Below are 25900 nucleotides of genomic sequence, written 5' to 3' on the forward strand. Positions count from 1 at the left end.
TTGCAGCTGATTTTCAGGCTTCAACATGATTTCATAATAAAAGCATAATTTTACACTTAAATCCAAGATAAATCAATCTGCGGTTATTTCTGCTGTGTTTTCCAAAACAAACGTTTTTAAACATTAATATTAATGTTCTTACCTCTCAACAGTACAAATACTTCAGCATATGGACCTCTTTTGTGTCTGAAATAAAGATTGATTGATTGATATTTGTACTCAAGTAAAAGTAAAAAGTAGCCGTCCAAAAAGTCCAAGGGTAAAAAAGTATTTGGTAAAAGTTTCCTCAAGTACTGACAGATGAAATAATCAATAATTTACTATTTATAAATGACATCGATTTAAATTTAAAGTTAAGTGGAAATTTTGGTATTTTAAAGATGAAAATGACAATAATTCAAATAAGTAACCAACAAATAACAAAATCAGGCTAAATAATTTTTTTCCAAATCAGTTTCTTCCAGTAAAAAACTTTTGAACCTTTAACAGAAACTACAACTGTAGTTGTAGAGAGATGGAGAGTTTCTGGTTGAAACATGTTTGATTTTCATTCAGTGGGAAGAAAATCCAGAAATTTTACTCAAGTAAGAATAAAAGTACTTCATAATAAAATTACTCAAGTAAATGTAATGTAATGTAGTTGCTATCAACTCTGTTCTGAAGCTGCTATTCTTTACACATTGTCCAATGATTCCTCTGCACTCAACCTGGCAGCTGACCCCAGCTGACCTCACAGCTGACCTCACAGCTGACCCCAGCTGACCTGGCAGTCGACCTGGCAGCTGACCCCAGCTGACCTGGCAGCTGACCTGGCAGCTGACCCCAGCTGACCTCACAGCTGACCTCAGCTGACCCAGAGTTTCCCTGCAGGGACTCCAGGTTTCTGCTGTCCCAGGAGAGACTGAGGGGGAAATGCAAACACTTTTAAAACTAAATAATTAAAATAATGCTTTTCACAAAATGAATTAACTTTGTACATCATCATCACATAACTAAAAAATTATTATTTCAAAAAACACATTTTCTGTATATAGTAAGTTTCACTTTTATGAACATAAAACTTAAAAAAGACCTTGAGAACAATGAATGTTTTTTATACCTGGCCTGGAGTTAATATGTTCTCTGCTCTCCATACAAAACTGGATTCTGTCAGGAACTAAAGCGTCTTACTGCACTGAGGTTAACGGTGTGTTTATTGTGTGTGTGTGTTTATTGTGTGTGTGTGTTTATTGTGAGTGTGTGTGTTTATTGTGAGTGTGTGTTTATTGTGTGTGTGTGTGTTTATTGTGAGTGTGTGTTTATTGTGTGTGTGTGTTTATTGTGAGTGTGTGTGTTTATTGTGAGTGTGTGTGTTTATTGTGAGTGTGTGTTTATTGTGTGTGTGTGTGTTTATTGTGAGTGTGTGTTTATTGTGAGTGTGTGTTTATTGTGTGTGTGTGTTTATTGTGAGTGTGTGTTTATTGTGAGTGTGTGTGTTTATTGTGAGTGTGTGTGTTTATTGTGAGTGTGTGTTTATTGTGAGTGTGTGTGTTTATTGTGAGTGTGTGTTTATTGTGTGTGTGTGTTTATTGTGTGTGTGTGTTTATTGTGTGTGTGTGTTTATTGTGAGTGTGTGTTTATTGTGAGTGTGTGTTTATTGTGAGTGTGTGTGTTTATTGTGAGTGTGTGTGTTTATTGTGAGTGTGTGTGTTTATTGTGTGTGTGTGTTTATTGTGAGTGTGTGTGTTTATTGTGAGTGTGTGTTTATTGTGAGTGTGTGTGTTTATTGTGAGTGTGTGTGTTTATTGTGAGTGTGTGTGTTTATTGTGAGTGTGTGTGTTTATTGTGAGTGTGTGTTTATTGTGTGTGTGTGTGTTTATGGACTCAGCAGATTTACACAATGAAGGATGTTGTTCAAAAAGCCTCTGAAGCATTTTAACATAGAAAACTTTCCTGATAAAATGGAAAATAAAATTGTGGCAGATTTTTAAAAAGTATTCCAACAATCAAAACAGAAACGACATTAATAGAAGAATAATCAAAGTTCGGAGCTCTTCCTCCTCTGTTCTGTGATGCCCCCTGCTGGCCAAGGCTCAGACAATAGCCGCTCTAATTTCTCCTTGGACTGAGGTTGAAGGGCACCAGGAAGTGTGTGTGCAGGAAGTTGGCTCTCATCTGAGACACACTCCCTCTCTGGGTCATCATGGATGTTGGTAGCAACACGTCTCCATGGTAACATGAGGTTGAATGATGCTGCTCCCATCACCTCTCAGGAATTCAGACTGAATGATTTCCAGGTGATTCTGTTTAATGTTTCACCTGAAATCTAGATTTTAATTGATGTTTTCAGCTCAGTTTTGGTTTCTTTGTTCAGTCTCAAAGCTCATTTCCTGTTTCAGCAAAGATAAAGATTTAGTTCAGGTAATCTGAACGCAGACTGTAGGAGCCAGTGGCTCAGCTAAAGATCACCTGAGTTGTTCCATTTCTTTGCAGCCGATCCAGCAGAACCAACCCGGTTCGGTGATCCGGAGTTGGGTCTGAACCTTGGTTGGTTAAAACGTTGGTTGGAGGTACTTCATGTTTCCATCTGCAGGTTGAAGCTCTTCCATGCCGGCGCATCAGTGGGTCGGTTCCGTCTTTTCAAGGTTTCCATCTACATTCCTGCATCCAGAAGCAGGAAAACGAAACGTTTCTCAGTTTCACCTGCAGCCAGACTGGACGGGTCGAGTGTTTTTAATGCGTCGCCTCATTAATAATTCATAATCTCTCTTTAAAACAAAACAACGTTTAGGTTTATTGTTAAAATTGACAAAAAGTATTGTATTTATTTTCAGTGTAGATCTTTAAAAATGGTACAATAATTAACACCTTCATTTCCAACAAAAATGAACTAATTGCTAATTTAATTAAAGTATTGCAACATATTTTATTGTTGAGTAAGTAAAAAATGTTAGTATTTTGTTTCTTTTGCCCTTTATTGTTTGGCCCAAAAAGTCTGATTCAGGCTGAATCAGATGAACGGACCTGAGCCTGTCACAATAAGCAATAAATACATTAATTGCATGATAAATGAAAATGAACTCAATAATTCTTTTTTCTCTTTCTACCAAAAACTGGATGAGAAAAGTTTTCAGTCTGCTGCTTTGGTCTCAACTAGTTCCTTTTTTAAAGGACAGTTTTGTTTACAGAAACTTCATAATTCATCTTATTTGTGTTTTATTTATTTTGGATGTTTAAAGTGTTAAATATTAATTGGAATTTAAAGTTTATTGCCATTTGCATTATATTACATAAACATTGTTTCAAAACAACAATATTATTGTTTATCGCAATAACTTCTGGAACAATTTATCGTCCATCAAATTGTGTCATCATGACAGGCCTTAATGGACCGGTACCGGACCGGTACCGGCCTCAGCGGAGCTGGAGGCGCACCGGAGCAAAGGAAGCAGGGCCGAACCTAACTGGACCCTGGATGGGTCGGACAGAACCACAATAAATCAAACATGCGATTCATGGCTACTTTAATTCAAAGAACCAAATGAATTCACGAACATGACGACTTGATTTATTAAACTCACTGCACCGATTAAATCAGTTTATATTGAATGTTTGAAACCTGAATCTAAAGTGTTTTGGAAATAAACAGGAACTGAAGGTCCGGGGGCTAAATATATTTTAACAGGCATTGAACTGATTATTTCAGCCTCATAAACTGCTGATTTATGAAGCGGAGTCACAGAAGCTGCAGACATGGAAGGAAATGATGAAACCACTTCCCTAAAGCCGCGTTCTGCAGGCACGCAGCCCGGTTCTGCCGCGCTCGGCTCGGCTCGGCTCGGCTCGGCTCGGTTCGGCTCGGCTTCCTCCACCGTCTCACAACAACAATAGCCGCAGACTAGCAGCGTGCAGGCTCCGCCCCCTCCTGCTCAAACTCCGTGATCCCAGCTACCGTAAAACCCAGAGCAGAGGTGCAGCTGTTTTCAGGGGGAGTGTCGCTCCGCTGCGGCATGCGCTCCACCACGGGGGAGGGCGGGGAGGCTGGGGGAGGGGGAGGGAGTCAGTGATGTAATGCTGGATTAAAGGGCAAGTCCGCCCAAATTTAACCACATCCAGTTGTTTGCAGCACATCTGATCAGCACCTAATGGAGCCACTTTCACCCGCAGGTTGCTTCTGCTGAGCCTCATGCAGAACAGGCGCCTCTGGGTCCGTCCAGGCCCAGTTTACCACCAAGGCCCAGTTTACCACCAAGGCCCAGTTTACCACCAAGGCCCAGTTTACCACCAAGGCCCAGTTTACCACCAAGGCCCAGTTTAACAGCCTCAGGCAGAACAAGCATCATCAATCATTTTTAAATTTATCCACAAAATTTAAAAACGCATTTTCTCCATTCAATAAACCAATGAATAAACATTTAAGGCTCATTTTGTGCAGCATGGTGCAACTAAAAGTGTTTTCAAAGATTAAAAGCTGAAAAAAAAAAGTTAGAAAAATTAACAGACTCGTTAAAAAAGCTCATCTAGAAATTTAGTTCCATTACTATTAATTCATAAAGAAACATTAAAGAATAAAACGTAAAATTAGATGTAAAGTAAATAAGTAATAAATGTTTTGGGAAAAAAATCATAAAGGTATAAAAATAAAGTAGTAAAATAAGAACAGCGATGCTCGATCTGTACCGGCTGATGTTGGCCATTTTTTATCGCATCACTCTGATACGTAAAACTGGGTCAATATTATTAAGACTTAGAGGCAAATTTATTTATCAATTAAGGTTAGTTATTAACCTTAATATGAATATTCAACATTAACAATGGCCCAAATTTTCATATTTGTGTATTCCTAAGTAAATATGTGTAAGTAAAAAGCTGCATAAATAGGCAACAGTATGCTACTTATTAAAAATAGGGGAAAATAAAGTAAATGCATAAATAATCAAATTATTTAATTTAAATGTTAGATTAAACTGTTTTCCAGGTTAAATGTAACAACATTAAACATCAGGTCATCTCTGAGTCCATTTCAGAACCGAGGGTCCGAACAGAGGTCGGGTCGACTGGAACCAGAACCATTTTTTCTGGTAAATCTGCAGGAGGCCAAACTTTTAGATGGAAAATCAAATGATGGAGGAAACAGGAACATTTTGTTTGTTTCCATCAGGAAGTTAACAACTCACACTTTACTAAAAACTCATGTTAATAACAAAGCTGAGGCCCAATGTTGCTAAATTTAGCATGAAAACAAGCAAACAGAGAACTTTGGGTTTTCCTGAAGAAACAGGAGTTTCCCAACCAACTGAAGGACCTGAATCAGCAGGTTTGAGACATGAGCTCAACAAATCCAGCCACTCATGAGAGATAATTTAAACTGCATAATGGTTCATTTGAAATATATATTCTATTTTTCAGAGGGTTTTTTGGGTCATTATCTTTAAGACATAATTATCAAACTGGCAAGAGATTGAGGCTTGAAATATTCCACTCTATCTGTGATAGGTTTTTATAATATCTGAGTTTAAGTGACATTATTTAGATGTTTATAGCTGAACCTGTAGTTAATCTCTGTGGTTGTTTTTGTGTGGCCCCTGGAGCTCATTTCCCGGGTGTTTTTCTAGTAAAAATCAGGCAGGAAGTCTGACATTTGGGAATTACTGCTGTTATTCTCTGAAAGCCAAAATGGCGTCACGGCCCAGGCAGCACATGTGGGCGGGAAAATGTCGCTGCGCCTCTACTCGGCTCTTTTCGGCCATCGTCGGAAAACATGCGGAGCAGCAGTAGCACCGAGCGACGTGGAGCGCGCAGCCGCCGGAGGAGCACCGCGACCTGGGAACGATTTCACCCAGTCTGCGGTCAGGGTGTCGGCGCGGGGAGCGGGCTGGAGGGTCGGGAACAGAAGAATGAGAGAGGCTTCTAAGCGGAGGGGCCGAAAACATGAACGGGGCCGTTTACATTTCGTTTTTCCAGGGCCAGCTGGAGTCCGTGCTGGAGCAGGTCGTTCAGCTCGCCGTCCAGGAAATCAGCAAGTCGGTGGGCTCCAGCCTGAACGCCCTGCTGCTGGAGACGGCCGCGAAGGAGCAGGAAAACCGCCGGCTCCGCCTGCAGCTGCAGACCCGCGAAGGCCGAGGCTCGACCTCCCCGGAGGACGGAGGCTCCGCGGCGGGCGGAAGGAGCGGTAAGGCGGGCGACGAGCGGGGGGACGGCGGCAGGACAAAGCCCGAGCCACGCGGCGCCGGAGCGCGGGGCGGAGAACCCGCAGCGCCCGTGACGGCTGTGGACACCCGCCGCCTGGAGCAGAGAGGACGGGTCGTAGGTGAGCTGCTGGAACCAACACACGCACGCACACACACACACACACACACACACACACACACACACACACGTAAACAAACGGCCGTGGGGGGATCCCTCCGAGCCGGAGAGGCGTTGCGTAAGCGGGGTGAGATGTGTAAACAGGCTGCAGACTCACGGAGGCCTGCGGGGGGTGGGACCTGCATCCCCGGCCTCTCCTGACTCCCGGACCGGGGCGAAGCAGCGCGGAGGGCGGGCAGTGGAGAGCGCCCACCCGCCGCGCCGCTGCACGCAAAGCTGCTTACAGGGAGGATGTGGCCTAGTTTCCAGAAGCTGTGAATTCCCGCGGACGGAACCGGTTCTGGAGGAAAGACGGAACCGGGCGGGTTAAAAATAAACCTCCGACCCCCACACCCACCCAGCCGCCTGCGTGGAGGTCATAGACATGAGCCACAGTCCGGTTTGACAGGTCTCTCTTCAAGGGTGGAGTGTGTGGGGGAGGGGGAAGGGGGGAGGGGGGTCACCAGGACAAAGAGGCAACACATTGCGGTGGGGGGGGGCGCGTCCTACTGGGAGCTGCTGGTCCGGGATGGAGGGCCAGAGGTCAGAGCTGGAGGTCACTGCAGCCGGCTGCTACCTGGAGCAGAGGCACAGTGGACAGAGCAGCGGGATGGGCCTCTAGAGGAGGGACCAGCTGCAGGTAAAACAGGAAGGAGCTGCTGTAAACAAACATGGCAGAACCAATCAGATCTCTGGAAAACATAAACAACCGTTTGATGGTTTGGTTGACTTTATTTTCTTAAAACAACAAAAATGTTTGTTTCATTTTCACTTTGATGTTGTTCATTAACAGAACTTACCCAGAACCCATCTTTACTGCCGTAAACGGAGCGCCGCGGCGGCCATCTTTACTGCCGTAAACGGAGCGCCGCGGCGGCCATCTTTACTGCCGTAAACGGAGCGCCGCGGCGGCCATCTTTACTGCCGTAAACGGAGCGCTGCTCAGGAACGGCTGGGTTTAATGAATGAACATGTAAAAAAAAAAAAAAATTCAGCTTGTAATCGTAAACTGAGCATCATTTTACGATGCTGCTGTTTGAACGTGGCTTAGTGACCGAAGATGAAGAGTCTGTTTGAAGTCTTCTTCTTGTGTCTAATTTAACACGGCGTCCCTCAGGGTCGTGTTCTCGGCCCGCTCTTTATTTAAAAACGATGCTCTACTTAAATCTGGTTTTGTTTCATTCTGACTGATTCCTTCAAATCAAGACGATTTCTTCATTAACCTGAAGTGGAATCAGAATCATCGGTGGTGAGGATTAGAGATCTAGCGCCTCCTGCTGGTCGTGTTTGCAGCTTGTTTCCCTCTGGAATAATTCAGAGTGGAACCAGTCAGTGTAAACAGAAAAAAAGAAAGACAGAACCAGAACCGGCTTCATGTAGAATCAGTGAAAACCGGGTCGATAAGGAGAACCAGGGAAATAGGACAGAACCTCCGGACGGTTCTGGTTCTGTTCAATTTACTCTGAACCGGGGCTGCATCAGAATCCTCTTGTTTTCGTCCGGCCACGGGTCGGAACCGTGTCTCTGTGATGTTTTCCAAGCAGCGACTGATTAACAGCTCAAACAGCAGAAAGCTGCTCTGGGATCAAACAGAACCTCTGGAACCGGGCCTGTCCGATTGTTTATTAGAATAGAAACAACTTTTATTGTTTTGCAACGGGGAACCGCAGCAACGACAAAAAGTTCTTAAAACGTTAAAAACAAAATCTAAAAAACAAGATTAACGACGGCAGTAATAATAATATTCTGTAGGATTATCGGGTCGTCCGGCTGCCGGGAGTGACGCTGCAGGCGGTTTGGACCCGGGCGCTGATCCCGAGTCAGCAGCTTCCCACTCCTCCCAGTGTTTCCAGAAGGAGACAAACTGGGAAAAGGAAGCCTCTGCTGGACTGGATGAGAGAGAAACCAGACCTTCAGGAAACTGGGAGAACTGGGAGGAACGAGGCTGGGATTAGGATTTTAATCTGAGGAGATGCTGCCATGAAGTTCATTAAGGAGGAAGATTTGCAGAGCATGACATCAGGGCTTTATGATGGACGGATGGATGAAGAACCCATCTGTGCAGTTCTGTTGGGTCCAGAATCCGATCCGAGGCTCTGATCCGGTAAACTGTCCATTAACAGGTTCGATTCCAGCTTCCTACTGGGCACTGAACCAGAATGTGTGTGTGACTCCAGCACTAAATAAGTTCAGTCCATTTCCCATTTAATCAGCTTCCTGAAGAACCTTAAAGTTTCAGACTTTCAAAATAAAACTCCTGAAGAAGCTTCAACCTGTCTGTGTCTCACACACACACACACACACACACACACACACACACACACACACACACACACACCCAGAGCGGCCCCTCCATGGAGAACCGGGCCAGCATCATGGCCGCCTCTGCCTGATTGGAGGACGAGCGGCCTCATCGGCCAATCAGGTGCAGCTGGAGGTGTGGGGAGGCGGGGCTTAATGCCAACAAACAGGGTGATGTAATGAGGTCACTGCAGTGACACACTCTGGTCAGATGACACGGTGACCTAAAATCTGTTTGTTGTCATGGAGACGGAGGGCGAAGAGGAGGAGGGGGGTCAGATTAGAAGGCTGGTTCTGGTTCTGGTTCTGAAGGCGGCCGGACTGGAACCTTTAATGTTGCTGGGAAGAAATCAGAACTACCCTGTTTAAAGCTGCAGAAGTGAACAGGAACAGAACCGGAACCAGAACCCTCTCTGTTGGACGGATCAGAACCTGAACGCATTGCAGAACCTCCAGTGAATTCACCCGTCATAGTTCCCACAGAGAACTGGAAACGTTTACGATTCAGTTCAAAGGCCTCATCTGTGAACAGATTCCCGACTCGACTCCGGACTTTGGATCGTTTCTCTTTCCTCCGCCATGATAATTCCTCTTCCATCAGCTGGCTCTGCTTCAGGATGAGCAGCAGCACCCTCTGCTGGATGGAGGACAAACTAACAGAAAATCTAAATGGACTTTAATCAAAGGGAACAGATTTAATCTAATAAACTGTTTTTGACCATGAATTTGTTAGCATCGCTGTTAGCATCACTGTGCTTCAGGGATTGGTCTGAGTTCTGAGGGGCGGGGCTTGTTGCCGGGCTCTGTGTGGTGTGGGGGCTGTTGTTCTGAGGTTCTGACCCGTCTGGTCTCTGTCCTGCAGACCAGCTGAAGTCCGTCATGGAGCAGGTCCTGGCCTTCGCGCTGCGTGAGCTCACCAAGATCGTGGAGGCGTCGTTCGACGACCTGCTGCTGGAGATCACCAAGATGGAGGCGGAGCAGCAGCAGCTGCAGGACAAGCTGGGGCGGAGCTCCGAGCGAGGGGGCGGGGACAAGCCCCGAGGGGGCGGGGGCAGGAGGCGGGGCTCCATCAACGACTCGGTGTCGCCCAGTGGCTCCGAAGACACCCGGGAGGAACCGGCCGAGGAGTCCAAAGGGACGGCGCCGTCAGACGGTGAGTGATCCGCTCCTATTGGTCCACTGGTTCTGATCGGGTCTGATCTGGTCTGATCGGGTCTGTTAACCCTAACATGAATGCCCCCCACAGACCCGGAGCCCCCCCCGGTCCCTCCTCCCGCCCAGGACTGGGTTCCCATCCTGGACAAGGTGTTCGGTCAGAAGTGGTGCAGCGCCGTCTGGCCCATAAAAGCTCAAGGTGGAGACAGTCGTCGCGGTGACGGGCCGGGTCCCAGCGAGGGCGGGGGTCACCATGGCGACCTCGTCTCCTCCACCTCGGTGATCCTGCAGCCCTCGCCCTCGTCCCCCCAGCAGGACCCCCGCTGGACGCCCCTGGAAGACATGGAGGTGTTTTCTCCCGATGACGACGAAGCAGCCGACGGCCAGAGCAACGCCGCTGCCGCTGCCGCCGCCGCCGCGCCCACGCCGGGGCCCACATCCACCCCGGGGCCCCCGCTGAGCCCGTCAGGTGAACACTGGACAAACTGGTTACATATATTTCATTCATTAAATGAAAAACATTTACTTAGACTTAGCATTGCTTATTAATTGAGGTTTTCTTTAAAGCATTTGGATTTTTTAAGACTTTATAGTTGGTGTTCAGCAGTGATGGTATAGTTACTTTGAAAAAGTAACTTTAATCGGATTACTGATTACTCCTTGAAAAAGTAACTTAGATTACTGACTACTTGATTTGGAATTAAAAGTAACTTTTTAGTTACTTTCAGCAGCTGCTAACAACAACGCTGTGAAAATGACATTGATCTTTGCCAATATTTAATTGTAAGTTATTTTATAATGTAACATCAACAATGTGTCTCCACTGATAAGGTTGAACTGAAGGGGAGATTTTTTAATGGTTACAGTACAAAAAAATAAATAAATAAAATAAAATACGGTCGCATAGAAACGGCGATCACTCGACAAGACGCATAAAGGAAATCAAATTAAATTCCAAAAGAAAATAGTAACGCAAAATGATTTTGATAAGTAACTGTAGTCTGACTACTGGATATGAAATAGTAACACGTTAGATTACTGGTTACTGAAAAATGTGGCCTGACGTCAGTAACACGTTACTCAGTAACTATCTGGTAATTAATATCTGGTGTTCCGATATTAACACATAATTATCAAGTGATATTTTCACATTTCCTGTCAACTTTAAACATTTTTTAACTCAAAAACACGACGAGCCGCTGGATGAATAACTGCTGAGCTCCCAGCCACCTGGGTTTCCATATTTACACATTTTAAAGTTATTATTTAAATTTTAATGCCATAATTAAAAGAATAAAAGCCATAATTTAGAGAATATGTCATAATGTTGTTTTGTGTTTCTAAGTCATAATTGTGAGATTAAAAGTAAATTCTGAGTTTTGAAGTAAAATTTATTTTAATTGTAAATACAACTGTTCAACTCATATTTATAACTTTTTGTTTTTTTAATTTCATTTCTTTCAAAACCTCGAACAATATTTTACACTCATTAATTTATCAAATATCTAGTGACTTGGAAAATTAGACCCAAAACCTGTAAAGTCTGAATATTCTGCTAATTCAATTCATATGTAGTAAATAAAAATGTCAAAAATTAAAATGATAAAAATAACAAAAATATGTAAAAATATTAGGGTCATAAATAATTATTTAAATTAAAGCAATTTTGAATCCAACATTTTTCAGTTGAATAAGAAAAGATAATTAAAAAAAATACATTTATAGAAAATATTAATAATTCCTTGTGGTTCAAACAGTTTTTTCTTTTTTGAATAATCTTTTAATAAATGACCATAAAAACTTCTTTAATAAAACTGTAAACAAATTAAGCAAAATACTGCAACATGTCAGGATATTATTTTAAATAAAAAACACTTTATTGATCCAAAGGAAATGAAATGTCGTAACTCATGTTTAGTGTCTGTCGCCCTCTGGTGGCAGATGGATCTTCAACTGTGACCTCTGACCCCTCAGGCCGCTGCTCCTCAGCCTCCATGCTTCATCGCCTCCTCACGCTGCCGTCTCAGCTACTGGACGAAGACGACGAAGACGCCGCCGCCAAGGAGACGCTCATCGCTCTGGCAACCAACGGCAGCAGCGACCAGCGGGACGACACGGAGCCGACGGTCCGGGGCGAGGAGGACGAGGAGGAGGAAGAGGAAGAGGAGGAGGGGGACAAAGGGAGGAAGGTGAGGAAGAGGAGAGGCGGCTGGTTCTGGTTCTGGTCTGGTGACGCTCTCTCTCTCTCTCTCTCTCTCTCTTGTTTGGCAGAAGAAGCGGCGGCGCGTTTGGTCGGAGTGCGAGGAGTGTGGCCGGCGGTTCAGCCGCATGTCGCTGCTGAAGGCGCACCGCCAGACGCACGCCGCCGGCGACTCGGCCGCCGCCGACACGTCGTCGTCGTCGTCACCGCCGGCCGGCGCCGCCTCGCCGCTGCGCTGCTCCGAATGCGGCAAGAGGTTCTCGTCCAACACCAGGCTGCACAGCCACGTCCGGACCCAGCACCCCAACCAGTCCTGAGGCTTTTACTTTGAAAGGCAGCAGGAAGTGGGATCAGCGAGGCCCGTTTACCTCGGAACCAGAGCAGAGTTCTGGTCGTGGAAACCGTGTCCGCCTGATTCTGCAGCCAGAAGGAACTTTTCATGAACCTTTTTAGGGTTTAAAGCAGAAGAATTTAACTAAGGGAACCAGAACCAGAACCAGAGGTCCAGATCCGGGGCGTCCGGTACTGAGCTGCAGCTACCGTCAGGACGACAGAACGGTTAGTCTGCGCCCGATTTTACCAGAATTTCTCTTTCTGACGAAGTAAGAAAATAAGACGAGGTTCTGAGAACTTCCCGACCAGAACCAGAGCCACTTGGACTTCGGGTTTTACAGGAAACCGGAGAGGACCTCTCATGTGCAGGACTCAGAACTTTAATTCATTTAGAGATCATCTTGTTGAATTTCTCACAATCGGAACCAACCGGACCCGGAGAACCGAGGCCCTCTTCTTTTTCTTCTCCTCCTCGGTGTGTAAATTAGTCCTCCAGGTGGACAGGAAGTGACCTCACGCTCTGAGGCTTCCCGCCGCCTGACGCTTTGTTTGGCTCCTCATGACGGATCAGAACCGGGCTTTCTAAGTGCCACCGGACTCTTCCTTGTTACTCTCCTGGCCGGCGTGGTTCCCTGACCCCCGCTCTACTTCCTGTCGGCCATGTTGCTTCAGATGTTTACAGAGAGGAGCCGGTCGGTCCGCGGCGGCATCAGATCGTCACTGCCAGCAAGATTTCAAGTCAAAACGATCCGTTTGCTTTTCCCTCCCTGATGAGCGGAAAAATCAAACGTCAGAATATTAAAATAAATAAAATTATAACAGAAAACTAAACAGTAATGGGAAAATTAATTAAAGGTTTAGCACTTAAATTAGATGGATGACCAGAAAAGCACTTAGTGTTTTATAAGATATTACTAAGAATTATGCTTAAAATTAAAAATTTCATATAAAAAAAATTTATGCAAAAAACTTTTCAACCATTTTAAGATGCAATAAAATAAGAAAATGCAAATTTCATTTAAAACAATTAAATTCAATATTGAACATTTTTTTAAATACTAAAAAATATTGATGCAAAAATTATTCATTTGATAAATTATGAAAATATTCATACAATTATAGTGAAAGAAACATTTTTAAAAAGATATAAAGCAAATTTTAATTATTTAAAAAATAAAGATCAGAAAGAAAAACCCTGAAATTTGCACTTTTAATTTGAAAGCGATTTGGAATAAAATGATTGATTTTAGTTCTTTTAAATATTGAAATGACAGACGTTGAGCTTCATATTAATTTATTTCTTTTATTCGAGTTTTTGCCGGGGCACAAAAATCATGAATATTTTCCATTTAACTATAATATTTTAAGAAATTTTGATTTTATTTGTGGATGCAGAAAATGTCCTGTTGCTATGAGCGACTCAATTATCCTGAAGTGATTTTCCTGCCTGAAATCAGATTTTTAATTGTTTTTATCTGGGAGGATCAGCTGACAGATTGATCTCACGGTTCTCGGTTCTTCTCGTAAACACCGACTCTGTTTTTATCCTTTCGTTTCTCGCCTCGTGATGAAGCTCCTGGTTTCTAATCGAAGATGAAGGTCAGGATCTGCAGAGCGTTTTCGGTTTGGTCTCCGCCAACCCGCCTTGTAAAAAAAAAAAGAAAAAAAAAACCTTGTTGGGGTCAATTTTACCGTTTATTTTCCCGGTTTTGCTTTGCTGACATCCGAACTTCTGCGAACGCCGCGTGTTCGGTTGGACCGACTCGTTTGCACTCTCAGCCTCCACCGTGTTCACATACCTCATTTTTTACAAGTGTTTCTGTGTCCAAACAGACCCGATTACCTCAGATGTACAGCGCTGATATTCGGCTACGTCGAAGTGGATTTTCTTGGAGTTTTTTAAAGCAAATCGTTTGTTTCTGTTTGGGTGCGTGTCAGAAAATCACACGAGAACCTGAAGCTGTTTGGTAAAAAACAAATATTTAAATGTTAGAATATGAGGGAATACAAATATTTATTAATTTGCTCTTGGTAGATTTATTGACAGGATTCGGCCAAATAGATTTTTAAATCTGAAGGAAAATTAGTAGAAATGTACGGAAGCTTTTAACTGCCAGAACTTGGATATACAGTAAATGTTGCTGTTTTACTGTCGCAACATTTACTTAGAGGAAAATATTTTGATTTTTATCAGATATAAATCTATAACGAGGTTTTTAAATCATCTTAATGTGCGAAAGTTTTCTCCTTTCAATGTGTTTTGCATGTTGTTAAAACAAACGTTTTATTTATAATTTATCAAACTTTTAGTCTTGAGGGATAAAAGCATTTAGATTCCAAAAAATTAATAACTATTAATCTAATCTGTATAGTAAAAAAATCTATTTCTAAGGAAAGCAAAGTTTCTGTGATTAATTGTAATTTTTAATTTATAGGCTGATTTATTTTTTAAATATTTTAAATGAAATTATTTTAGTTGCACTCACCTTCCATACTTAATATTTGGTTTATAAAGAAACTTAAATATCACAAAGATTTTTCATACAATTTTGGGAATTAAAATAATGAAATTAAAATGTTAGACACTTTAATTTGAGAAAGAAGAGAATCATGTAAAATGCCCCCAAAAATATGAAATAAGTTGATAATTTTCACCATGAAAGGTTTCCTGATGCGTTTCTTTTACCGAACAGCTTCAGTTCAGCGTTCTGATCCGGTTTCGGATCAGGAGAACTGGAACCAGGTGAGCGTTACCTGGAGGTTACCTGGTGTCCTCCAACAGCCGCTGTGATCATGTGACCTCTTGAACCAATCACTGCTCCTCCTGTCATGTTTACAAAGCCATGAGAGAGAAATGCACCCGTGTGGAAATTAAAACATCGGCGCGATCTGTGATCCAGACTGTTTTACTGTCAACATATTCCCAATGTAAACCAACATTTAGGAACATTTTAACATAAAGTTTGATTGATCTGATGTAATATTTCAGAGATAAAGCAATAATTTAGGTATTGGAACAATTCAGTCAGATTTAAAGTTTGAGATTTCCCCAGTTGAGCTGATTTCCAGCGGGTGCGCGTCTCTCCGTCCGACGTTTCTAAAGGAGGCTGGGCGCCGTGACGTCGGGTTCACGTCGTCCTCTGAGTCGCATCCAGACGCCGTGAACGTGTACATATCAGCTGTTTTTGTTGTTTTATTTGAAGAGAAAACCATGTTACTGTTGAACCTCCGGCAGCGAGCGCCGAAGCGTCTAAAAAGGTCAGCTGAGCAGGAGCGGACAGACGGACGGACTCTGGGGTTCCTCAGGGATTGACTCTCGGTCCTCCTGATGTTCGATGTGGGGGTGAAAGGGACGTTTTTAAATATCTTTAATTTGATTTTTTTTTTTTTTTACAGAACTATCTGTTTTTATTAATGCAGCCAAACGTGACTGATGTTCATATTCTTATGGATTTCCTCGTTGTTTTTGTACTTCGGACATCTTGTTTCTACTTCCTGTATGATGTCGATGAACTGTGTTTGACAAAGAAAGTTCATCTCTGTGTTTGTTTGGATTTGATGCAATACTTTTATAAAATATAGCGTGTTTTTTGTAATTCTGATGAATCGATGTAAACGTTTCTTCAGTCTGAACATGAGTGATGAAGAGCATGGAGCCTTCAGCCTTCATCAGAAGAAATGCAGACCAATCATCAGTTTGTTTTAATTCATGCTCTGTGTCTGTTATTTAACTGGTGATGTGATGATGATGATGAAGGCCACGGTGGAGGTGTTTTTGTTTCGTTTCTAATATTTCTGACCTGTTTTAGTCGATGAGACCGGGTACTTTTAATGTAAAAATCTAAATAAATGTTCCCAACCACACATCGCAGCCTGCTGGCTTTTAGTTCTGTCATCAGGGTTTAGCTACTGAAATATCTTGAATATTTGAAGTAGTGGGAAGAAATTTAAATATAACTAAATATGGAGCGATCAATCAAAAGAAAATGGTCTGAAATGGAACTTTGTCAAAACTGAATTTCTTCAAAGTGTTCACCAAACTGACGGCAAAATCAAGACCAGAAAGTTCAAATACTTTGACTCCCTACTCAGTCAGACACGATGCCAGAATCAATGAGCGGACTCACTCCGCTTTAGTCCAACTCCTGCCCGTTTGTCTAGTCAAAGTCTGGTCTGCATAGTGAGGTGTGAATGCTATCTGACCTCTGACCTCTGGTTTCCAAACCTCAGTCTGGGTCCGGTTGAAGTGAACTCTGGTTTGGTTTGAAACCATATGTAAACGCCAGAAACCGCTCCAAAAGCAGGAAGTGGACTACAGCGCAGGGCATTCTGGGTAAATACAACCAAAGCTAACATGCTAGCCTAGCGCTAGCAGCAGAAATGGCTCCTGGTCTTTAGCCAAAGACTAAAGAGAAAAATCTGACGCCTCCATCTTGTTTCCATCTGGTGAAGAAGGAAGTTGCTCTCAGCGTCTTCAGAGGTTTTTGTGTCGTTTCCTTCAGTGGTTCTTGGTGCAGCGCCCCCACAGGCCAGGAGGGGAACAGGTTGGTTTGGGTCAGAGCCACAGCAGCTGGAGGTGGAGCAGTTGGTGGAGTTCTGGTTCCAGTAGAACCGGGTGGACAGGACCATCAGGAGGGAAACAGTCTTAGAGACCAGTGTGAGTTTATGGCCTGCTGTCCAGCAATAAAGAAACACCAGCAGGCTACACCATGGTAACCTGCTGGATTGTTGCTCGAGCTGAACGAGGAAGAGAGACGAAGACTCTAGTTTCTCCAGTCACTGTCAGGATGAGCAAAGTCCGGCTGTGTTGGCCACCATGCTCGTTATGATGAGTCTCTGGTGACAACGGCACTTCGTCTCAAACCCGGAGGAAAACGATCAGGTTGGCGCCCAGAGAAACGCTGGCGATGGAGCCACCGTGCCGCGGACCCGGATGAACCGGCTCTCTGAGGATCCAGACCCAGAAAGAGGCGGTTTGGTGAAGAACAAACACTGAAAAGATCCAGAGTTTTTCCTCCGTGAATCATCAACAGGTTTCCAGTTAACGAACCGGCGCTGGACCTTTGTTTGGATCACTGCGCACGCTCAGGGGCCCTGGGGTCAGAGGGCAGTGATGTAATCTTAGCTTGAAAGACAGATGTAAAAAGAACTGAAACAATCAGAAACGTTTGCTCCTGTAAACCTGAGTTATTGTATAAAAACTGACAAAAGAAATGGGAATAAAGTATTAGAACATAATATTAATGTCATTATTTAAATTAAAGCTAAGATTGAATTAATAAAACTAATAATTCGATTTTAATAAAGAAGTTAATTATTTAAACGCTAATATAACTAAAAACATTCTGAAATGTGTTTGGTTCCCTTAAGAAAACAAACATATCTTTGGGACGTAGTGACGTCAGATAATTGCCTCGCGCCCTGGCTGCCCCGGCTCAGCGGGGCGCGTGCTGCTCCTCATTCATTCACTAATTCAAATTAGCACATCGGCGCGTGCAGTCGGAACAATGGAGATCAAAAGGCAGAGCGCGAGATGACTGCGCGTACCCGCTCTGCGCGCGCCCTCACAGCTGTACCCACCTACTGGCGCCGTTGTCATGGTGACCCAGATACCCGCCTGAACGGGTATGTGTGTGCACGAGCGGGAGGAAGGAGGGAGGAAAGGAAGGTATGAAGGAAGGAGGGAGGGGAATTAGTCAGTGAAAGAGGAGGAGAAGAAGGAGGAGGAGGAGAGGGTGTTCTGCCGAGGTGGACGTGGCGGGTCCGGAGGACTGAGCTACCGCAGCTGAGGGGAAGCCGAACCGAACCGAGCAGAACCAGGATAGCGGACCATGAAGCGGGCCACCCGCAGGTAAGAGCCTCCCTCTCCGGGGATTTCCCTCTCCCCAGCACCGAGCCGCGGAGTTCCGCTCGGTTCGGAGCCTGTTAACGGTCTGACGGAGGACCGGGCCGCCGCTCGTGTCGCCCCCGGTTCTGTGGCTTCGTGTCGGGGTGTCAGCCAGTCTCTGCTGCCCGCCGCCTGCCTGTGGGACGCATAAAGCGGCCAGGCAGCCTGAAGGAGGCCGCTGTGTCTCCTCCTGCGGCCGCCTCACTCTCACTTTCTGCGGGATGCTAGCTGCAGCTAGCCCCGCTGGTTCGCCGTAAACAAGATGGCCACTGGCTAGCTGCTAGCTGCTAGTGGCTAACAGCTCGGCCCTGCTGGTGCGGCTGCAGAGCGACTCCCTCCGCAAACAGCAGCAGCTTTCTACCGCTGTCTGGAGGCGGAGAAAGAGCCGCCACCGGGAGGAGGTCACGGCAGCGGTGCGTGGGCCGGTGTGCGTGAGCCTGCGTGGCTGTGTGACAGCAGACAGGTAACGGTCAGCGCCTCCGGGTCACTTCCTGATCCTGTAAAACTGGAATTTGATTAGAGTATTTCCAGGGCCGGATAAGTGAGGAAAAAAGAAAAACATTTAAATTCCCAGACGTTTGTTTCTGTTTGTTTAAACAATAAGAAAAACCTGGAGGTTCAGAAATTAGTGAAAAAGAGAAATTCCCATCAGATTTATGTTGGAACCATCTCAGCCTTCATCAGCTGGTATCAGCTTGACCTTTGACCCTGGTACCAGTTCAGTCCTTCCATCATCACCAGGAAATCTGACCCGGGACTCGATGGACACCTGGAGCTGCTCCATCCCATTTTTTAACCCAAGTTTTCCTCAGACTGAACTGAGGGAGTAAAACAGCAACCAAACGTCCAGAAACAGCGAAGACCTTCTGGACTCACTTTGAGTTTAATATGAATATTATTTCTACCAGTCAGCCTCAGAGGGACTCCGTTGGCCTGAATGGATTTACTTGGCTTCATAATATAACGGCTCAAAATTTCATCCATGCTGTCCTTTGGTGGCCATATTAGAGGAATTATTATCCAAATTATCACAGCTTTTGAAAGCACTGATGACGAGGAAAATGTCTGTAAATTGTAATTGTTCTTGATGCATTTGTGGTGAAAGAATGTGAACAGAATTTGGTTTAATTGTGACAATAATCTCTGACAGATGAAGCCAAACCTGCCAAGATTTTGGAGGTTTCTGATTTTTCTCTTCCTTTCTTCTACATCAGTGTCGTTAAGTTTGTGAGGTTTTTACTCACCGTATGGAACCGATAAATAATATTAGATATTTAGAAACTGCTGTTTATTTCCATCTTGTTGCTGTTTGTGTTTGTGGAGGGGTTTGGTCATGTGACAGTGATGCAGCGTTGCATTGTGGGTAGTTTGGAGCAGAGATGCAATATTAGTGATGTGGTCGACTTTTCGTTTGGAAAATATATACGTTCCAGTTTAGAGTAGAAATATTAACATTGGCCCAAATAAGAGCTAAATCAATAAGAGCTAAATTAATAAGAGCTAAATTAATTTGGCGTAAAGCAGTTATCTGTTCCTCTTAAAGATGTGGAACTAAAACTGATAGTTTCCAAAGCGCCTGCAGTCTGAACGTCGCCGTTTATCCAACTTTTACGTAGTTGACGGGAAACGGGCGTCAAAATTCTGCAGCAGAAGAAGACAGATGATAAATCTGGATGTAAACAACGTCTGAAAATGATGGAAGCAGCCTGAGTCAGTGAACGCATCGCTTCCCAGCCCTAGTCAGTGAACGCATCGCTTCCCAGCCCTAGTCAGTGAACGCATCGCTTCCCAGCCCGAGTCAGTGAACGCATCGCTTCCCAGCCCGAGTCAGTGAACGCATCGCTTCCCAGCCCGAGTCAGTGAACGCATCGCTTCCCAGCCCGAGTCAGTGAACGCATCGCTTCCCAGCCCGAGTCAGTGAACGCATCGCTTCCCAGCCCGAGTCAGTGAACGCATCACATGTCACCCTTACCTCTCCTGGTCCAGTCTGAAACTGTCTGAAATCCAGATGAATATTAATATTTATCAATATTATTGATATACATTTCCTTAACATTTTAACATTAAATAATCGACCACTTCGCTGTCATTGGATCTCTGTTTTCAGTTAAGACGTCACACACTCCTCTGACCAAACACACACTCCCCTCAGAAACACAAACAAGATGGAAACTTTGCATGTTTCCAGGTTTACTGATACGTTACTAATACGTTACCGATACTGATGCTGATTTATGGCTCTTATAATTAGCAGATCCTTCGCTGCTGGCAGATAAAAGAGGAAACAAAAACTAACCAAGTTAAAGATCGGAACGAAAACCTGCTGCGTTTGCTTTCCACTTTATTCCCAAACAGATGTCGGCTTTGTGTTTCTACCAACATCTGGAGACATGAAGGACTAAAGCTGCTGGAGTTCAGAGGCAGGAAGGAACCTGCCATCACGCTTCCTGCTGCAGGTTGTGCTGCAACACAGTCTGCAGCAGGAGGACTGAAAAAAAATGCAGGAAAAGGTTTGGTCTGTTTTCCTGCAGTCAGTGAACGCCTCACCTGTTAAACTATTTTTGTTGATGCCGGTTAAAGGTTTTAGATGAATAATTAATGCAGCTAAATATAAAGTACCACTACAAGCAAAAACAATAATAAACTTCATTTGTTAAGTATTGGATACATAATTAATAAAGCTCTTAATTGTGGCTGTCAAACAGTTTCAATGTTTAATCTGATTAATGACAGCGCTGTAATTAATTATGACTGGTTAATAGATGGTTTCTAAATGATTTGATTAGGCCTGTCAGTTCATTAAAATAGGATGTAGCAGATCACGGGATCATTTCTCATATTCATGTTTTTATTTGTTCATAGCAGCTTAATGTTTCTCGCTGCTTGCAGAATGATGCCCTTTTGTTTTGTCTGCAACAGTAAAATAATTTAGCGGTTCGCAGAGCAGCGTCGAGAGGAAATGTTTTCAGAGATTATTTTATTAAAGGGCCAGTTTTATGTGAAACCAACTTTTTGATCTTTCCATCATGTTAATGTTTTTTTATTTCCTCATCAGAAACAAACCTGGAGTGTTGATTTAATTATTTCATGCATGTTTGAGAAATCCTTTAATCTTCAGCTGCAGAGCTCCTGGGTGGAGCTAGCCCCGCCTGCGAGGCGCAGCTCCTCCTCACAGCTGCAGCTTCCAAGCTCCCGTCTCTCTCAACTCCTGCAGACTAGCCAGCAGCAATTAGCAAACACCTGGAGGAACTGTATCAGGTTCTCAGAGCAGCGCTGGTAGAAATGTTTCAGGGTTAATGGAGGAGCCATGTTGGCATGACTTCCTGGAGGCGGAGCATCAGAAAGAGCAGGCGTTTTTAAAGAGACAGAGCCCCAATTTGTAGACGTTAAATCGGAAAGTAAAATTTCTTTAAGTTACATTTTATATATTATATAACAGCATTTTTACAACATGTGAAGGTAACATAGTTACTGGATTGTTCTATAAAATGAAACAATGTGCCTGGAAAACACACTTTAATCAGGCAGGCCCGGAGAAAACTTAATACTGCTGCTGCTTCTGCAACCACCAATAATAATAGTATTACTAATAATAGTAATAATTAATATTAATTTTACCTCCTGCTGGACCTTTGGACCTCTGTCTCCCCCTGCAGGCTGGTTCCAGTCAGGTGACGGCGTTGACGTCTCGGACCTTCTCCTCATCGTCTCTGGTTCCTCTCAGGTCGACCCCTCATCCCCCATCAGGGCCGCCCCCCCCAGCAGCCGTGGGGCGAGGAGGAGGAGAGGAAGAGGCGTGGCTTGTTGCCTCGGCGACTCTTGGGGCGTAGATACGGAGAGCGGTGAGGAGGATTGGCTCCGCCTCTCCACATGTCGGACTTGGAGGCAGAGTGTCTGGGCCTCGGCCTGCCGCCGGACTGCGGCTCCCCCCCTCCGCCTCTGGACGGCGCCGCCCCCTCCACGCCCACGCTGGCGCTGCTGTCGTCGGACTGCCCCACGCCCACGCTCAGTTCGCTGGCGGCAGAGATCGCCGAGCCGCTGGTGATGCTGCCGTGCGTGAAGAGCGAGCCGGAGGACTGCGACCTGGAGCCCATCCGGACCGTGGACCTGTCGGAGATCCAGCCGCTGTCCACCGCCGAGCTGGGCCACGACCAGATCAAGATGGAGATCAGCGGTCTCGACTACATCAAGTCCGAGCACCACGGTCACCATGACAACCACCAGCTGGCATTCCACCACGGCGACGCGTCGGAGCTGGACTACAAGTCGCACTACGAGCCCTGCTCCGTGTTCGACTACATCTCCCAGGTACCAGAGGCGGTTCTGACGTGGTCAGGTCAGAACCGGGTCAGAGCCAGAGTCTTGATGGTTCTGGAGTTTTTATTACAACTTAGATTTATTTTTATGAGACGTTTTGTCTAATTCAGTTCGATTTAATTAGTTTTTATGAGTTAAAAATGGTTTAGTTTTTTAGTTACATATTTTTTTGTTTTTATTAAATAGTTAAAAATTGTTTAGTTTTTATTAGTTATAATAAAACTAATAAAATAAAAATAATAAACAGTCTGGACCCGTTAACATAAACCTGTAAATCTGACTTTGTGATATTTTATTAGCAGCAACATAAAATATAAAAGAACCAAAAAAATACACAAACAGCTAGCATGCTAGCGCTGAAATGCTAACACATTAGATTCTGAAAACATGGCCGACATCATACATCACAGATTTTTAATTACAACATTTAAAAAAAAAAAAGTATTTGCAGAAAAAAGTAATAAATGTTTGTGTAAAAAGTCATTTTAATAAGAGAGTTTTTTTAGTTATCTGACACGAGCTGCTCCGTCTGTTGCTCCGTCTGTTGCTCCGTCTGTTGCTCCGTCTGTTGCTCAGTTGCCTCGAAGTTCTGCTGCTGATAATTTGATGCTGGTGTTTTAAAAGATGAAGTATTTTCTTATTTCTAAAAGTAAAACTTCATTAATGCTCAATATGCTGTGTTTTATATTTAAATTTTGATGGAGGGTAGGGTTAGGGGTTAGGGTTAGGGTTAGGGCAGGGTTAGGGTTAGGGTTAGGGTTCTGACTTTGTTCTCCAAATGGAAATGATTTTCTCAGCCGCCCCGCAGTAGACCTGTGGTCTGCAGAACTCGTGGCGGTTCTGGTCAGTTCCAGGTCTGACTCATCGGGTGGTTTTCCTCCTGCAGGTCACCGACACCCTGGAGTACATCAAGTCGGACCACGCCGTGGACCTGCACTGCTACTACAGCGCCGAGCTGGGCGCGCTGAAGTCCGAGTACCCAGAGGCCGGCGCCGTGTCGGCCCACCTGCACCACAACGGCCTGGAGTCCATCCACATGGCCGAGCTGCGCACCGAGCTCAACAAGCTGCGGCCCGACGCCCTGCTGCTAGACGGGCTGGGCAAACCCGACCCCGACTTTGGAGAGGGCACGCTGTACGAACTGCAGCCCGCCGCGGACGGGCCGGGCCGGGCGGGCCAGGCCGGCGCTGGCCTGGGTCTGTTCATCACCACCAAGACCCAGAGTCCCACGGTGAGGAAGCCACGAAACATGCAGGGGGAGAAACCCTTCTCCTGCACGCAGTGCGGGAAGAACTTCAGCACGCTGGGCAACCTGAAGACGCACCAGCGCATCCACACGGGCGAGCGGCCGTACACCTGCTCGCAGTGCGGCAAGAGCTTCGGCCAGGCCGGAAACCTGAAGCGCCACCAGCTGATCCACACGGGCCAGAAGCCCTACGTCTGCGCCCACTGCCCCAAGGGCTTCACCAAGGCCGACGACCTGCGCTCGCACCAGCGGCTGCACACCGGCGAGCGGCCCTTCATCTGCGCCGCCTGCGGAAAGAGCTTCGGCCAGTCCAAGGAGCTGAAGGCGCACCAGCTGAGCCACACGGGCGAGCGGCCGTTCTGCTGCCAGCACTGCGGCAAGAGTTTCACCAAGGAGACCAGCTACCGCAACCACGTCCAGATCCACACGGGTGAGAAGCCCTTCTCCTGCTCACAGTGCGGGAAGACTTTCAGCAACTCGGGCGTCCTGAAGACCCACGAGAAGATCCACACGGGGGAGCGGCCGTTCGGCTGCACGCAGTGCGGCAAGAGCTTCGGCCGGCTGGGCCACCTGAAGGCGCACCAGCAGATCCACACGGGCGAGCGGCCGTACGCCTGCCCCCGCTGCGCCAAGACTTTCAGCCAGTCGGGCCACCTGAAGGCGCACGAGCAGATCCACAAGCGGGAGCGGGCCGACACGGCCAGCACCAGCAGCGACGGCGGCAGCAGCGCCGGGAGCAGTGACAGCAGCTAAAGCCGACCTTTAACCTCCGGAGAGTCAAAGTATTATTCCTGTTTTTATACAAGCGCTATATAAAGGTTTCTTTATGACTTTTCTTACATTTTCATACCTTTGTGCTCTTTTACATTTTATCTGTGGACGGAGTGAAAGGAGCGACTTATGCAAGGCTGTGTGTGTGTGTGCGTGTGTGTGTGTGTGTGTTTGTTCACCTTATATACTGTGGGGGAAGGGGGAACTGGACCGGCTCTGCAGGACCGGTCCGTATTTTTGGAGTACTTATGAAACACAAGCACAAAAGTTTCATGTTCGTTTGTTTTTTTTTTTTGTTTGTTTTTTTAAAAAATATTTCCAGTTTTTTACTGAATCAGACCAGCAGCACCGGACCGACTGGACCGGACCGGACCGGACCGGGCCTCTGTCTCATGGATCCGTCGGTTCTAAAGAAGCCGCATCCAGAGTAACTTCCTGTTTAAAAGCCGGGTCAGGGTTCTGCGGCTCCTTCCGTCCGCTCTGTGATCCGGTTCCGGTGGGTTCTGGTTCTTAACTTCAGGTGTTTTCTGGTTAACGTTGACCTCTGACCTCAGAGGGCTTCCCGCCTGCAGCAGGCGGTCCTCTGAGGCCGGCCGTCCTCGGACCGGGACGCGGCCGGCGTCTCGTTGCTGACGATAATCAGGCGGCGTTCCTTTTCGCTCCGAAGCATTCCAGATTATTTTTCCAGACGAGCTCAGCGGGAACGCCGGGCTTTCGGACCAAACATCCCGACCCCCCCAGCTCCACGGAGATCGCTCACTGTGTACAAATCTCGAATGGATTATGTTGCTCCAACAAAGTGTAATAAAGAAAAAAGAGGAAGTGATGCAACATCCTGTAATGGAGACGTTATTAAAAACATAATGTTACATCCTGACCTTTGACTCCTCTGCTTTATCTCCACAACAGGAACCTGCAGAGTTCTGAAGCCGGGCCTCCAAGAATCTTTCAAATAAAAAAAAATAAAACGCATTCTCATTTTAAAAAAGAAACCTTTTTTTTTGACTAAAATGTAATAAATACATAACTTGAAAAAAAAACAACAAATCAAACATTAAACAATGAGATGGAAATGAAAAAAAATTAAAGTGTTAATGTTATATTCATTCATTTTTATTTTGTTTTACATCATAAAATCTTAAGATGGAAATCTCATTTAAAAACAAAAATATTTAACACGGGACCGTTTTCACACGTTTTGTCTGCATGAAGCGGCACAGGGTGTAAAACTCGCCTGACCTCCAGGGGGCAGTGCAGCGCAAAGCTCAAACCTGTCAGCCAATCAGATGGCTTCACAACAACAGGGACTTTCTGTTGGATATTTAATGACGTCGGGAGTTTCGTTTGTGTTGAACTGCTTTAA

The 25900-nt window shown here is 45.2% G+C and overlaps 2 protein-coding genes and 1 long non-coding RNA gene across 3 annotated transcripts; 2 read left to right on the top strand and 1 right to left on the bottom strand.

Annotated features, from left to right (window-relative positions):
* Positions 1-1791: 1791 nt before the first annotated feature.
* LOC116736252 (uncharacterized) lies at positions 1792-5764 on the bottom strand. Its single transcript, XR_004342510.1, has 3 exons — positions 3753-5764; positions 2449-2632; positions 1792-2369 (listed from the first exon to the last, which is right to left on the bottom strand). It is a non-coding gene; the product is annotated as an uncharacterized LOC116736252 (long non-coding RNA).
* Positions 5765-5778: 14 nt separating this feature from the next.
* LOC116736247 (regulator of G-protein signaling 3) lies at positions 5779-13263 on the top strand. The gene is made up of 5 exons (XM_032588616.1): positions 5779-6289; positions 9491-9781; positions 9875-10252; positions 11758-11972; positions 12055-13263. Exons 1-5 carry the CDS (start codon positions 5911-5913, stop codon positions 12298-12300), a joined length of 1509 nt encoding a protein of 502 aa, XP_032444507.1. The 5' UTR covers positions 5779-5910; the 3' UTR covers positions 12301-13263.
* A 4540-nt stretch (positions 13264-17803) lies between these two features.
* Positions 17804-25414, top strand: LOC116736246 (zinc finger protein 696). Its single transcript, XM_032588615.1, has 3 exons — positions 17804-18167; positions 21860-22511; positions 23407-25414. Exons 2-3 carry the CDS (start codon positions 22074-22076, stop codon positions 24517-24519), a joined length of 1551 nt encoding a protein of 516 aa, XP_032444506.1. The 5' UTR covers positions 17804-18167; positions 21860-22073; the 3' UTR covers positions 24520-25414.
* The last annotated feature ends 486 nt before the right edge of the window (positions 25415-25900 follow it).

This window comes from Xiphophorus hellerii, chromosome 16 (genome assembly GCF_003331165.1).
Source record: "Xiphophorus hellerii strain 12219 chromosome 16, Xiphophorus_hellerii-4.1, whole genome shotgun sequence".
Taxonomy (NCBI): domain Eukaryota; kingdom Metazoa; phylum Chordata; class Actinopteri; order Cyprinodontiformes; family Poeciliidae; genus Xiphophorus; species Xiphophorus hellerii.